Below are 15,457 nucleotides of genomic sequence, written 5' to 3' on the forward strand. Positions count from 1 at the left end.
AGAACGCTTCCTGTATCCAACTGTTATGTCTTTTGCTCTCATTTAAAACCTCTGTGGTGCAATTTGAAATAAAGTCCATTGGAGGGCAGTGTTTTTCTTTTATTTAGTCAAATATGCAGTACAGAGAGAAAGTCCCGGGGTATTCTTAGTTGCTTTATATTTTGCTTCCATGCAGCCAGACCTTCTCATGATCTGGTCATAAAGTGATCTTGAGGAATCCTCCTCAGGGCCCAGACCTTTATTGAAGCAGTGTGGGATCATCTTGACAGAGAACGGAACAAAAGGCAGCCAACATCCAAAGAAGAGTTTGTCCATGAGAACTATTCCTGGAGACTACTTAAAGAAATTACAAGAAACTTGTCTGAGAGGGTTCAGGCTGTGTTAAAGAATCTATATTTATCTTTACAAAATTATATCATCTGATTTTAAAGTAACAAAACTGAATAAATAAAGAGGCTTCAAAAGCAAAATATTGATGAATGAAACAACTTCTATTTGAGAAATACAAGTGCATAACAGTGCTTAAGTGTAATGTAAACGTTTCATAAATTGAAAACTGATAACATCAGTATAATCAAATCTTTATATCATCTTACAGCCAACCAGGAAAGAAAACTAATATCGGTTGCTGCTCTGAAACGACCCTCAGTTGGGGGTAAATGTGCCTGGATTGGACCTCTGGTTTCCCACGCCTTCTGTGGCCGTGGACCAGATTATATAAATTCGGCTGTTAGTGGACACCCAGAGAAGGATCACAGCAAAACAATTGTGCGCAGCCGACATGGCTTCTCCAATATGTGAGGTGATCGTCTTCATCGGCATCCTGGCAGCGAGTTCTCGGGGAACTTTAGCTCAGTCTCGGTCACAACAGCGGCAGATTCACTCAGCCGGTCCCCTGCTGTCCCCGCGGGTCGCTCCACGGGCCTACGAGCGCACCGATGATTTCGGCTCTATTGAACAGACCTCTGTGGAAACGCAAAGCGCGGAGAGCTTCCAAGAGGTCCAGCAGGATGATTACAGCTTCGAGCAGCGGCAGGGCGCGCGCGCAGGTGCCAATAATTACCTGACGCACGAGGGACGGAAAGGTTTGAGTGAAGGTTGGTTGGTAGTTGCTGTGTGTCATCATGTTTGATGGCAGTGTCCAGTTGCTGTACAAACTGTGGATGAGTTTAGAAATATCCAGATAACATTTTCCACAAAATTTACAGTTTTTAATCTATTTCCTATTTTGCCCATTTGATTTGCCCATTTAAGCCTACATTTATTTACACACTTATCTTCCAATATACCCAAAGACTTTACTTGTGCTTTGGTTAAACCCCAACAATAAAAGGGGAAATTTGTTCAAATTTGAGTAACCTTTAGGCTTTTGCTCTTTCATTTGCTCACCTTCATCCAAACCAACATCTGCTCTAATGGTGTCCGTCCTTTTGTTGTCTTTGGCACAGCTGATGGCACTGAGTCCAGGTTTAATCGCTATCAGCCCTCTCACCGCCAGCCGCCACAGAGAACCCAGCACTTCTCAGTGCGGCAGCAAGAGGCTGCACCATCTGAATCCTGGAAGCCTGCTCGAGACACAGTTGGTTCTCCAGCGTCCATCAGAACCAGCGCAGGTAACAAAGCTGCGGAGACAAAGATGGTCTTTTCTCTCATCTGCAAGCCAGCATCCTAAAATATTGTTTTCAATATATAATTCTGCAGTGATTTACTCTGCCGATGAAATTCTCTAATGAGTGGCTGAGGAAGAAGTTTTTTTAAACTTGTGAGCCAAGCGATTTCATCACGATTTCCTATTTAAATTAGATCATATAAATGTATATAGTCCATATTACATTCAAGTTTTATAAGCAATCTTTAAGGTGGAACCCCTTGTTTTAGTATAATACAGCAATTAATTTTTTTATGGGGAATATTTAGGCAGTTAGACTCATGGATCACCCCACACCAATTCATTTGACCCACATAACTTCACATAAGCAAATACTTCCTTATGAAAGTTTGGCTTACATAATTACGTTTTTATTAAGTTGTGTTTGTTATTAGGATTACTTATTTCAAAATCTTATCTGGACTGAGATTACCCTTTATGTGTATAATCAACATACACAAAACCCTTAAAATACTTTGCAGGTAAACAATTGTTGCTTTACTGTTTACATTTAACATGGTAAAACAAGTCGGCCATCCTCCATGTATGTCAGTGGTGTGAGCCTCAACAATAAGCATATGTTTCTGAAAGGATTTTAGGGGAAGTTTATATCAGATTTGGCTGATATACCTAACAAATTTACTGGTGAGTGTTGGTGTCACACCACAAACCTCAACATTGTTCAAAGTATTGATATGAAATTATTGAATTTATTATTGCTGCCAGTGAAAGATACAGGTTAGTCATACGATACATTTGAATATCTTCCCGGTGACCTGTCCAGGGTGTACTCTGCCTCTTGTAATAGGCTTTAGCCTTAAAAAAAACCCTGAATTTATTCTATATATTTTACATAAAACATAAAGTAATATATCTTGTAAGAAAACATTTATATTTTTAAGCACCAAAGCTCGCATAAAAGTTTTACATGAGACCAAAAAAGCTTATAGACATTTAAATATGAATCATATTAGTCGAGATTTAGTTGCAAGGAAATCACAAAGCATATCGATTTTAAATGAAATTTTCTTAATTTTAGTTGAAACATTTTTGGTTGTGAGGTGATTGCTGTAAAACATTCAGCAACAACTTAACTGGAAATGGTCATCAGTGTTATGGATGTTTAGTTCAAATTAAAACCTAATCGGTCAAAAGTAACTGTTTAGGAATAGAAAATCTTGGAAAAGTCATATATTTGGAAAAAAAAGTATTTGGTATTTCTCCTCACTCTCCATTATAGCTGTAACACTCATCACAATCACAGCTCCTGGTTTCCCAAAATATAGTCATAATAATTATAAACGTTGGTAAACAGCTGCCCCACATATTAAGTAGGTATTGTGATTAGGCTCAGCACGGTATTTCACCTTTTTCTTTTCTACTAGTAACCGTTAGAATTTAGCATATCCACCCATGTCAATATATTAAAATCATCAATTTTTAATTTTTTTTTACAGCAACAAGATCCAATTGCAGAAATCAGCCAATAGACCTGGTCTTCATCATAGACAGCTCCCGCAGCGTACGCCCTGCCGAGTTCGAAAAAGCCAAGGACTTTCTGCAGGACACGGTGGACAGCTTGGTCATCGGCTCTGATGCCACTCGAGTTGGACTTGTTAATTATGCCAGCACAGTACAGATCGAGTTTCTGCTCAACATGTATTCTGACAAGTCGTCCCTGAAGCAGGCATTGGCTCGTGTTGAGCCCCTCGCTTCAGGCACCATGACGGGCATGGCCATCAAAACCGCCATGGAGAAAGCTTTCACCAAGGAGGCCGGGGCCCGAACTGGCTCCACGAACATCGCTAAGGTGGCTATCATAGTGACAGATGGGAGGCCTCAGGACAAGGTGGAGGAGGTGTCAGCAGCAGCTCGAGCATCTGGGATTGAGATCTACGCAGTGGGAGTAGATAGAGCTGATATGACGTCCCTCAGGCTCATGGCCAGCCACCCTCATGATGACCATGTCTTCTATGTGGAAACCTATGGCGTCATAGAGAAGCTCACATCCAAATTTAGGGAAACCTTGTGTGGTAAGGATGATGATAATGGGAGTGCAGATATTCCAGTAGATGATAACGGACTAGACCTAAATGACAGGAAAGACGGTAATGGAATAGATAATGAACGTGACGATAAAGGAAACAACGGTATGTCAGATCCGTCCTCTTATATTCACCTGTGCTCGTCACATGGCAGCACCATAGAGGGAATCTTCATTCTAAAGTCACTAGTCCTCTTCTTTGGTCTTGAAAACAAGGCCATGTTATCCACTGGTTTACCAACACATGCTGTAATTGGATGCCCCACTAACTGTTGCCATATGAATGGTGATAGTTTAGTGGTATTGATGCATTCAGCATTAAACATGTACAAAAAAATGTCACACTAACCAACTTAAAGAAGGGGGCAAAACTCTGATCACATGCTGACTCAGAGCCAAATTGAATTACTTTAAAATGTTTGAAACTCAATATGGTGCTGTCTGTACTGTTCACAGGATGTGCGATGCTGTTCACCGGTTGCACTGCATTTTGCGCTGCATGCCTTTGTGCCATGCTCCATTAGCTGGAGGTGTGCTAAGCTAGTACCCAGCTCGGGCTTCTGCAACCGCTGATAGCTTAACAGCAACTATAATGCAAAGCAAAAGTTCAACTAGATTGCTCTAAAGGTGACTGAAATGTATTTGAGTGGACATATTTTTACTGACAAAATTTTATTAAGAGTCATCTTTATCCAAATTTTTCTCAGAATGTACCTCGGAATGTATTTTTCTACCCTAAAGTTTATCTCTAACTATGCTAACAAAAATGCAAAAGCTTACAATGAGAAATGGCTTCAATTCATTGTAGCTTTAAAATATAAAAATTGTTCTAAATATTTTTGGAATATAGCATTATTATTAATTTTCCCTAAATTTTGAATTGCAAAGTTGTTTCACACCCTCACACCGTTCGTTTCTGCTCAAGCTAAGCTAAATTAAGCTAACAGAATGTTTGATTCAACTCTTAGTTAGCTTAGCTTAGCACAAAGACTGGAAGTTACTGGTTGGCTCGGTCCAAAAGTAACTTTTAAAACTTCCAACCAGCAGTTCTATGGTGTAGGCAACTGGTGATCTAATTTGCTGAATCCTTACAAAAAAAAAAGAAAAAAATCATGTAAATGAAATTAAAACCCACATAAAATGGAGAACTTGTTATGGAGAAAAATGGCAAAGTGGTTAATTTTGCTGGTTCATATATTTATATTTATGTGTTCTACAAAGGCTGCAATAACTCCTAATCTAACCCATCTGCAAAGTGCTAAGATGAATTCGGGTGATATTAGAAGTGGAAAAGAATAAGGGTGATTTTAAAATTAAAACATGATTTTCATATTTCAAACATTTTTTGTAGAGTCCCCAAAGAGTAACAGTTGGATTTATATCTGAACTATTTTTGCACTCCCTCATGAAGTAGCCTACTTGCAATGTCAGATTGAGGATTGAGGTAAGGCTATACGGGAGTCCTGTAACTAATATATCTGATAATTCCAGTAGTATAGCATTCAAATGCCTAGCTTTTTCCTTTACAATGATTATATTTATAGCTGATAACGTGTCCTGTTCTGCATATTCAGACAACCAGGCTTTGTAACAAACCCTCAAGAAGAAAACACCACTGTCTTGGAGAAAAGAAGCTGGTACTGACTACTTAGCTACTGATCAGGCTAATGATAAGCCGATGCCAGTTACAGTTGGAAATGAGAAGGCAGCCATTGATACGTCTAAATAAGAAGGCAGCCATTGATAAGTCTAACCCAGTGAGCTGTTGCATCAGATTCTGCTTTGGCTGGAAACTAGCTGGCTGGTTAGGACTTCAAAGCAGGCGGATGTTCATTTCTCTATGGTCACCCCAGCTGCTCCTGAGTTTGGTGTGTGCTAATACATGACCCTTCTTTTTCTCTTTTTTTCCAGAGAAACACAGTTTTCACCATGTTAATGACATAAATGTCCATATTTGCAATAAAATATTAAATATTATATTAATATGAAATAATATTAAATAAAGTATTTTTCTATTTCTATATTTGCATGTCACCCTCCAGCTTGTGATAGCACCCAAACTAGCAAGCTTAAGGCTGCATATGTATGTTTGGCAGGAAAGTTTGCTCTTAAATATGTGGTTGAACCAGAGTATTTAACCATACTCTGTTTCACTGAGAATAACTTATGTTTAACAGCAGCTGTGATGACCCACCTGAAGACACAATGGATATGAAAAAGTCTTCAGTAGATTCTGACATTTGAACTGTACTGTCATGAATTTTCTTGGAAAATCCAAATGGTGTTCTAAGTTCAAAAGCCAATTCACCATTACACTATTCCTTATTCCCCACTTTTAAATTACTCTAATTTGAAACAAATAAATTCAGTATAACATCACTGTGGATGAATCACAGAGATCCTGCAATAACCTGCATGTTGTAGATGATCCAACTACTCACATACCCACTAACACAAATGTACAACACTGAATGACTGATTTCACTAGACTTAAGCCAATAAGACAATCAAGTATTTCCTTTCAGGGTCGGATCCATGTGCTCAAGGACACAATTGCCAACATATTTGTGTCAACAGCGGCAACTCGTACAACTGCAAGTGTGGTCCAGGCTACGTCCTGAATCCGGACATGAAAACATGCTCACGTAAGAAGCTTTGTGTTTATGTTTGGACTTTTGCATATAAAAAGCCCACAGCTTTATTCACTCTAAAAACTGTCACAATAAAAAAAGTTAAACATTACATTTTGACTGAATATTGTTAAGATTTGATCTGGAATTAGATGGAAAGAAACAAAAAATGTATTAGTAGAAATTTAAATGGAACCTTGGGATACCAAGTTAGTACATTGGACTGCCAACACTGCATACCATCTCTTGTTGCAAGTGTTTTGGCTTGTCCCAAATAGTCGGGCTAACACTATTCAGCACAAATTATGTAAGCAGAGCATGGTGAAAGCCCAGACTAATGAGCGTCACAAACTCTTAAAAGCAAAAACTTCTCACTGTTATCTCCCGACTAAAAACTCTGTCGGTCTCATGTGGGATTTTTTTCTTTGCAGGTTCAGATGCTTGTGCCCAGGGGCATGACTGCCAGCACGTTTGTATCAACAGTGGTGACTCATACACCTGCAAGTGTCGAATGGGATATGTGTTGAATGCAGACCAGAAAACTTGTTCACGTAAGAACGTTAATTTTCTTTCTGAATAATATTTCCACGCTGTTGTGACACATAGCTGTATCTGTTTTCATAAACATTTCAAGGCAGGTAGTACAAGATTAAATGTCAAGAGTTATGGATGCCAAGAACGATGATACAGAGCATAAATGATGAAAGGAATGAAAAACTGCTTTACAATCATTTTCTGGGTAACATTAGCTAAATGCCATGACTGAATGTGACAGCTTAAACCCTGATATTTAACTTGTTCCACCGGCCCAGGCAGAGTCGACCTTGCCGTCCCTTATACAGACCAAACATAAGCATTACCATTTTATGCTTATAGAAACCACATATAACGTCAACATTTCCTTGGAGTAAGATCACTTTTATCATTATACCATTCAAATACAAAAATGACAGTCTATAAGTACTTAATACCATTTGCTGATTTGCTGCATTGACAGATGTTTTAAAGGTAATTTGTGTTTTTTTTTTGCATTTGCATGTTTGCAAGGCCTGTGTGATGTAAATTTGATGTTCTACACCAGTCTGTGAGAGTCCACTGGCTCCCTCTGTCATGCCAAAAAATGTGTTACCGTGTAGACTGAGCACACCAACACATGAGCCTGGATCAATCTCCATTCAGAAAAAAGACAGATTAAGAAGACGCTAGATTTGAGGAGAGCCTTTGCAAGAGAATCTCCATTATCCACACCTCTACAACATATTGCAAACTGATTCCATGCCGTTGCATAGGAAGACTCGGCACAGTCAACTCAGATGGTAGTATGAATAAAAACGAGCCATGACCAGAGCCAGACCCTTAGAAGTAGTTTGTCTTGAATTAGCAGAGGATGCTTAAGTATTAGCTTGTCTTCATGCGCACTACGTTAACCTGTCAAACCTGTTCAAAATTATTACAAAGAAAAAAAACTGAAAATGAAACAAAGTTACAAGAAGACACAAGACCTCAGTTAAAGCTGATTTAAAGGGATAATATACAACCTCAGGAAACTAGTGTTGTGAAGATTTAATCTGTTATGTATAACCACTTTAAAGCATTGGCTCTCCACCATTTTGAGTCCTCAACCCCCTCAGAATAACCAGGTTGCGGGACATGATCTCCACCTTTCCATGTTCATGTACACTCAGATAATGTTATGTATAATAAGACTCAGTTGTTTTAGAGATGGAAGTGTCTCTTTTCAGGTTCAGTTATATGTGCAGAAGGACATGACTGCCAACAAGTTTGTCTCAACAATGATGACTTTTACATCTGCAAATTTTGAGAGGGACTTGTATTGAATGCAGACCACTAGTTTTGGCACCTTGTTTTGTGTTCAGCATGACTGAAGGTGTATAGGTATCATCTATTAACATACTAAGAGTTGGTTTCTAAAGCACAACATAGCTTTGGTGAACGCAAAAAGCTTTGGCTTGTATCCGATTTTATGTTGTTTATGTGAAAGCTTTTCTTTTCAGGTATGGACACATGTTCCCAAGGACATGATTGCCAACACATTTGTGTCAAAAATGGTGATTCTAATGTCTGCATGTGTCACAGTGGATATCTGTTGAATGCAGACACCAAAACGTGCTCACGTAAGAACATTTTATACCATCTCTTGGTGCATTGTCCCAGGTTTTACAGAGAAGTTTGTAAGTGTATTTAATTGTTCACATTTTCTGGGAAGAATTCTTTGAAGAATTGAGTCATTTCTACAGGTTTGAAAGAGTTATCAATTGTTGGACTGTCATTAATGTCCATGGCTGGGAACATGGCTTAGGTTATTCTAAATGAAGAAAAGCAAGTAAGCAGATATGTTGATTTATGATGCACGGGGTGTACAGTGCTGTTCAAAAGTGTTGATCCACCCCTCATTTCTCATTCCTCATTTCAGACTTTCTTGTAATATTTTTAAGTGGTCTTGAGCAATAGTTCTCCAGGCTGTCTGTGGACAATGGCTGCTTTTTCACTCATTTTCAACGTAGTCCATATACCCAACTATTTTCAGAGGAATATTTTTTTCCTCTTAACACTGACCTCTAAATCCATCCATCTTCCCTACCTGCTTCATCCTATTCAGCACCAGTTGAGTCATTCCAGCATTAAAAACTCAACTAACTCAAGGGATGAACCAGTGTTGTCTACACATAACATCTAACTAAGCAATTTTTACTAGCACAGTACAGTGTCACAAAGAAACATCGTGTGTTCCCTTTTCCTTATTTGCATCTATGAAAAACACCAAAGATAACACAATTTGACAGACAGAAAATAGTATTTTTGCAGCAACAAGATGATTCCCAAAGAGTTATTAACTGAAAACTTGGCATATCTCAGCATGGTGTGCAGTGTGTTCTTAAAACATTTGAGGAAACTGGACAAGTGGAGGACAAAAGTGTCAGGCCTAAAAAAACTAAGGCTGGCGGTCAAGAAGCCATTCTTAAGGAAGGGAAACCAGGAGAAAAGGCAGAGCTATGCCAAATGACACAAGAAGTAGACTGAAAATCAGTGGCAACAGGTCTTATGGAGGGATGAATCCTCCCCAGAGCCCGGACCTCAACATTATTGAAGCAGTGTGGGATCATCTGACAGAGAACGGAACAAAAGGCAGCCAAGGTGCTCATACCAAATAATGACTTTCAAGCTCATCAGAATTGTTCAGTTTCTGTTCCTGATGTATACTGTCTTTCCACTTATGTTTGCACGTTTCAAAAAATCTCTGCACTTATTTCCTGTTTTCCTGGGAGCATATAAAGAAATGAGGGGTGGTTCAAGATTTTTGCACAGTACTGTTTACATCAAATATTACAAGTTTACCATGACTTGCATTTTATTAAAAAAGCAAAAATATCTGTTTTATTGCATAGACTAGAACTAGACAAGACAAAATAGACATTTTGATCGACACAGTTTTTATTCATTTTTTAATATGTAACTTCTTTACTTGTAGAAGTCACACCCCTAACATGCATTGAGAATGCTCTTAAACCTAAACAATGGCAGACAGAGCATCTTACAGGCCAAACTCCATGTGCCTGATGTCCTTAGTTGTCAGATACATGCTGATGTGTCTCTTTTCAGGTTCTGATCCATGTGCCCATGGACACGATTGCCAGCACATTTGTGAAAACAATGATGACTCTTATATCTGCAAATGCCAAGTGGGGTATATGCTAAATGCAGACCAAAAAACATGCTCACGTAAGACCTTCCTATGATCACCATGTCTTGAAAGGTTGTGAGTGCACTGTGCTTGGTTAAAGGAGGGATTAGGCATAAAGTGTGTGATTGTGTCTGGATTTGCTGGTGTAAGTGGTAGCTTTTGAAGCGTTTCTTTCAGGTTCAGATTTGTGTATCCAAGGCATGGCTGTCAGCATATTAGTGTCACAAATGCTGATACTTACCTTTGCAAGTGTGAAGAGGGATATGTGTTGAATGCAGACCAGAAAACATGCTCACGTAAGAAACTGGATTTTTACACATGCGCTTTGTTGTGCCACAGCTTAATGTTTTCTTGCTTAAATACAGTTTATCTGTTGATATCAAACTGAAAACCTTCAATTAATTTCTTGTAGGCTTTTGTGGTTAATGTTTACATTGTAAACTGTACATTTATTTTTATTGTGAAAGAAACTGGATCCTGCAGCTCATGCACCTAGACTAATGGATAACCTGGTAATTTAGCTCAGTGGTGATATATTTAAAGCTCAGTTAAAAATGTGAGTATCGCACTTTAGGTTCATGCATATGTGCTCAGGGACATGAGTGCTGACATATTTACATCAACACTGATGACTCCTACATCTGCAAAGCTCAAGAAGAATTTGTGTTGAGTGCAGACCAGAACACGTGCTCATATAGGGACCAGTTTTCTAATGGTCTCTTTCTAATGTGGTTTACAGCAATCAGGTTATTCTTCATGCATGTTGTATGGAGATAGATGCATAAAGTTAATTAACACTCAAAAAAATTAGCAAAGGCACATACTTTATTTCTAAATAGAAATATTCTTGCAGAACTTTAATGCACTGAGTTTAGGTTTGTTTAATTATTAATTCTGGGTTAGTTGAACTAATCTTACATTAGTTGTTGAGTAAACCAGTACAGATTTTATGGGATTTACTCATATCAGTCTTGTTGTTTCAACATTTTTTTTTTTTCATTCAACAACACTGACATAAGTAACATAGTCAAAATAGTTATAGTACATATATATATATAGTTAATCTATATAGTTAATAGTTAATATATATAGTTAATCTAAAACAAGATTTAGTTTGGTTTCAGTAAAGATTATGTTGACACAAACCATTTCATAAAAGGGACATAAGAGAATTGTTTAATGCTGAAAAAAGCCATATAATTGCATGAAAATTTTTATGATAATTCAAAAAGTCATTTTTTGAGTGTATGTACTTGATATACAGTGAACAAAGCAATGTTTGACAGAGATATTTTAGGTAATACTGTTTGTGTTGAACAGTTTTACAGAAAGAAATGGGATGTACTGTTAATGACTTCTTCATCTTCTTCTTTCGGCCTCTCCCTTTTATCAGGGGTCGCCACCGTGAGTCGATCTTGCATCATCGATTTGGCACATGTTTTCACACCGGATGTTCTTCCTGATGCAACCCTCACTCGTTATCCGGGCTTGGGACCGGCACTAGAAATACACTGGCTTGTGCTCCCAGTGGCTGGGCACTATGTACTGTTGATGACTGATATATTTTAAATGAGAAGCTTGCTTACACCACCAATAGATTGATGTTTAGCTGAAATGTCCATTATGGTATGCTGATTGCCTGCTAGGAAATATACTGTGTTTCTAAATTATTGCCAGCATGTTTATGTTGAAAAAAAAAAGAAAAAAAAAAGATTGCAACCAAGCGGCCAAGAATGAAATGTAAGAATTTTACATTTTTGCAAACCACAGAAAATCAGTACCTTTACATGGCAAATTATTGTGTTAGTCTGACTAAAATTTGACTTATTAGAATACATGTAAACATGTAAATAGAATTTCCAGAAGTTGGACTAACATATCCAGATAATGTGGTTGGGAGTCAAGTTAAATTACTCCTTTATGTAAATGCTTAATTGGACTCAAACTGGCCTGTGTGATCTGAACAGGCCCAACAGTTCCTGGCCAGGGCTTTGATCCAGAAGTAAGAGAAGAAGTCGGTAACAACAGAGAATAAAACCAGGGGATAGTGTGCATATTATCAAGAGTAAAGCCTACAGCATCTAAGAAAGCTGTACTATAAACAAAACAACATGGTGAATTTTTCTGAGCTAAGAGTCTCATCCGAGGGGAAAGGGGGTTTAATGGTGGTTTCATTTTGAGTTTTTATATTGACTACCAAATGGAGGACTAAAGGTTTTAGTTGTTTGATTTACCAACTCTTTCATTTGTTCTTAATAGTCTGAATCAACCTGGCAATGTAGTTTTTAACAAGCAGAAACCTGTGTTGCAGAATTCTGAAACTCCTGTGGATGGTGCGCAGTCTACATGGCTGCAGTTTATTCAAATGTCAAACCTTGACAAGTGCTACTAGTAGTCAGATATGATTCACAGAGCTATTACTGTATTCAAAGGGCTCCAACAGGGAAGCTCTATTTGACTGATGATGTAGAATATCTCATCATGTATGGTCTCTTTTCAGGTTCTGATCCATGTGGATATGAACATGATTGTCAGCACATTTGTGTAAACAGTGATGACTCATACAGCTGCAAATGTCGAGAGGGATATGTGTTGAATCCAGATAAGAAAACATGCTCACGTAAGGCCTTTCTTTTTAGACAAGTCTTAGGTTTGCTTGTTTGAAGTGTTTCACCAAATCAACCAATAACTTGTAGAGCTTTATTGTTTAAGTAAATTTAGCCAGGTAGATGTGAAAGTCTTCCTTTTCAGGCTCAGAAACATGTGCAGATGGACATAACTGCCAGCACATTTGTGTCCGCACTGATGACTCATACACATGCACATGTGAAACAGGATATATGTTGAATGCTGACCGTAAAACGTGCTCACGTAAGAGGCTGGAACTTTCCTTTGTTTTCCAGTATCTTAACATGTCATTTTCCAAACTAAAGAATGATAAGAACAGAGCTCCTTGGATTTCGTCATCAGCTATGGAAGTGTGTCTTTTCAGGATGGGATATATGTGCCCAGGGACATGACTGTCAGCATATTTGTGTCAAAAGTGGTGACTCGTATGTCTGCGAGTGTCGAGTGGGATATGTATTGAATGCAGACCAGAAAACATGCTCAAGTAAGAATTTCGATTCTTCATTACACTTTCCATGTTTGGTGTTTTTGGTGTGAACAGACACGAGCACTACTTGATGAGACATCAGTTTGTGATTGATTTCCATTGCTCTAAATCTGAGTTAGTAGTGAAAACCTCAGGTCAGTGTGAAGAAGTTATGGGATAGGGCATGCTGAAGCTTAAGGTCTCACGGCTGTGGAGTCCCGTTCTTTTAAAGACACCTGAGACCAAAGGCTCACCAAAAAAACAGATGATCATTTTTGTCATAAGTTGGTGATGAATGAGCTTTTCCTCTCAGGATCAGATGCGTGTGCTCAGGGACACGACTGCCAGCACATATGTGTCAACAGCGGGAACTCGTACATTTGCAAGTGTCGAGTGGGATACGTGCTGAACATGGATAAGAAAACATGCTCACGTAAGAAACATTATTTAATTTCTCTTTATACTTTGTGTTATTCCAAAACAGATCCTAAAGCTACTCGGATGCTTCTTACATTCACAGGGTATGTCATGGTTTGGCAGAAGTTTTAGTGAATACGACTGGAATGAAAGTTTCTGCTTATACACCTCTCATCCACCCATGTGCAATTAGTGTTTTGAGTCAGAAAAAATGATTTTGAACGATCTTTTCCAGAGTGAAGATGCCCTGTATTACTTTGTGCCAAGAGCATGCGTGGAAACCACAGCAACAATAGCGTCTATATACCAACTTTTCTACATCTAGTTAACTTTGGCAGGCTAATTGCATGTTTACATCCACGTTTGGAAATACTTCACCTCACAAAAAGAGAATCCACTCACTAAGCATGCTCAGAACATTCTTTCTCAATTTAACATGTCTTCAATGTAGATGTGTCACCATCTCCTTGCCTGGCATTATCATTTCTGCGACTGTGCAATTTTTGGAATTTTCATGTGGTCAGAGATATTTTTTTCAAACAGAGGGAAACATCTGTTTAATAAAACATTTGGAGTAGTGTAGTTTAGGCCTGAGCTACAGTTAGTCAGTTAGCACGAGTGTATCAGCAGGGGTGAGTCTTACAACTGAATGGCCTCTATAAATAAGCCAGTGCAGAAATTTCAAATGTTTTTTTAAATAATTTTACAGCAGTAAAATTAATTTACAGTGCTCTAAGACACAACTAAAAACATCAAAGTCCCTGCAGAAATGTTTTATATTGACAGATTTAGAGTTAATATAGCTGAAGCTTACTGCCTGGTTGGACTGCTTTCTGACCCACATCAGTAGATTTAATAAGGCTAATCTACCTTTGACCAAAAGACATGAGCCTGAAATAATCTTTTTAGCTCTGTTAGCTGAAATAAAAAGCCCCGGGGGGGGGGGGGTTGTTCTGGGTAAGTCCAGTGACAAACAGCACTTCTACTGGTCCAGCACGGTTTATAGATCATAGAAATTTACTGTGCCGGTATAAGAAATGACACCTTGGATCCACTCAGGAACCAAAGCAAAGAACTAAAAAAAAGAATCTGATTCAGTTTGTTTGTAGCTCTATTTTCAAGTGTTAAAGTTGTGTGGATATTTTGATTGAATTAATGTTGATGTGTCTTATTATCCCACTTATAGCTGAGCACAGCTGACCTCCATAAGTAAGCACTCTGGGGTGATGATTGACTGATTTATATAGTTGAAACTGATTTTATGCATAATCATAATCATGATTGTACCTAATAGCAGCTGCAATATGGAAACCAATCTTTTATAGTTTTCATTTTAAATATCACCTAACTTTTATCTGATTTTATCTAACATTGAGTGTTGACTGAAACAGAAACATCAGCTCTGGGTTTTTTCGAAGTGCCCAGAAGGTAAGCACAGTCCTCTCTCGCACTTCTTTGACACTCTTCATCTTATCATCTCATTGTTTCAGAGGAATTGCGGAGTGAAATAACTGAAGATGCTTGCATGTGTGAAGCTCAGATTGTGTTCCAGAAAAAAGTGCAGTCAACCATCCAGGAGCTGAGCAGGAAACATATCCTTTACCTGATACCCACAAACTGAATCTGATTTCAGGATTTCATACTTTTGACTGTTATGTAAGAAAAAGATATTGTGGGCAAATGTGATCATGTTATTGTGTCTAATTAGCACCTTTAATGAAAATATACCAGGGAATTTATTTTCCTTTACTATCTGATCACTTGATGAACTTTCAGACAAAGTGAGTGCATTTGAGGGTGATCTTCGACATTAAGGACTCTGATGCCATCCAAAGACAAATTTCCAGATTTTCAGTGCATCCAGTGTACTCGACCAGACAAAGTCACAATCTGTAATCCACAAACCTTTTAATTTTGGAGT

General features: G+C 38.3%; 1 protein-coding gene across 1 annotated transcript; it reads left to right on the forward strand.

Annotated features, from left to right (window-relative positions):
- Window positions 1–781: 781 nt before the first annotated feature.
- On the forward strand, window positions 782–15,157 carry LOC140269838 (uncharacterized). The gene is made up of 10 exons (XM_072364817.1): window positions 782–1,097; window positions 1,449–1,613; window positions 3,106–3,798; window positions 6,218–6,337; window positions 6,754–6,873; window positions 9,944–10,063; window positions 12,777–12,896; window positions 13,018–13,137; window positions 13,433–13,552; window positions 15,027–15,157. The coding sequence occupies exons 1-10, from the start codon at window positions 782–784 to the stop codon at window positions 15,155–15,157; spliced, it is 2,025 nt and encodes a 674-aa protein (XP_072220918.1).
- Window positions 15,158–15,457: the final 300 nt, after the last annotated feature.

This window comes from Leuresthes tenuis, unplaced genomic scaffold (assembly GCF_036924035.1).
Source record: "Leuresthes tenuis unplaced genomic scaffold, fLeuTen1.0.hap1 SCAF_15, whole genome shotgun sequence".
In the NCBI taxonomy this organism is placed as follows: domain Eukaryota; kingdom Metazoa; phylum Chordata; class Actinopteri; order Atheriniformes; family Atherinopsidae; genus Leuresthes; species Leuresthes tenuis.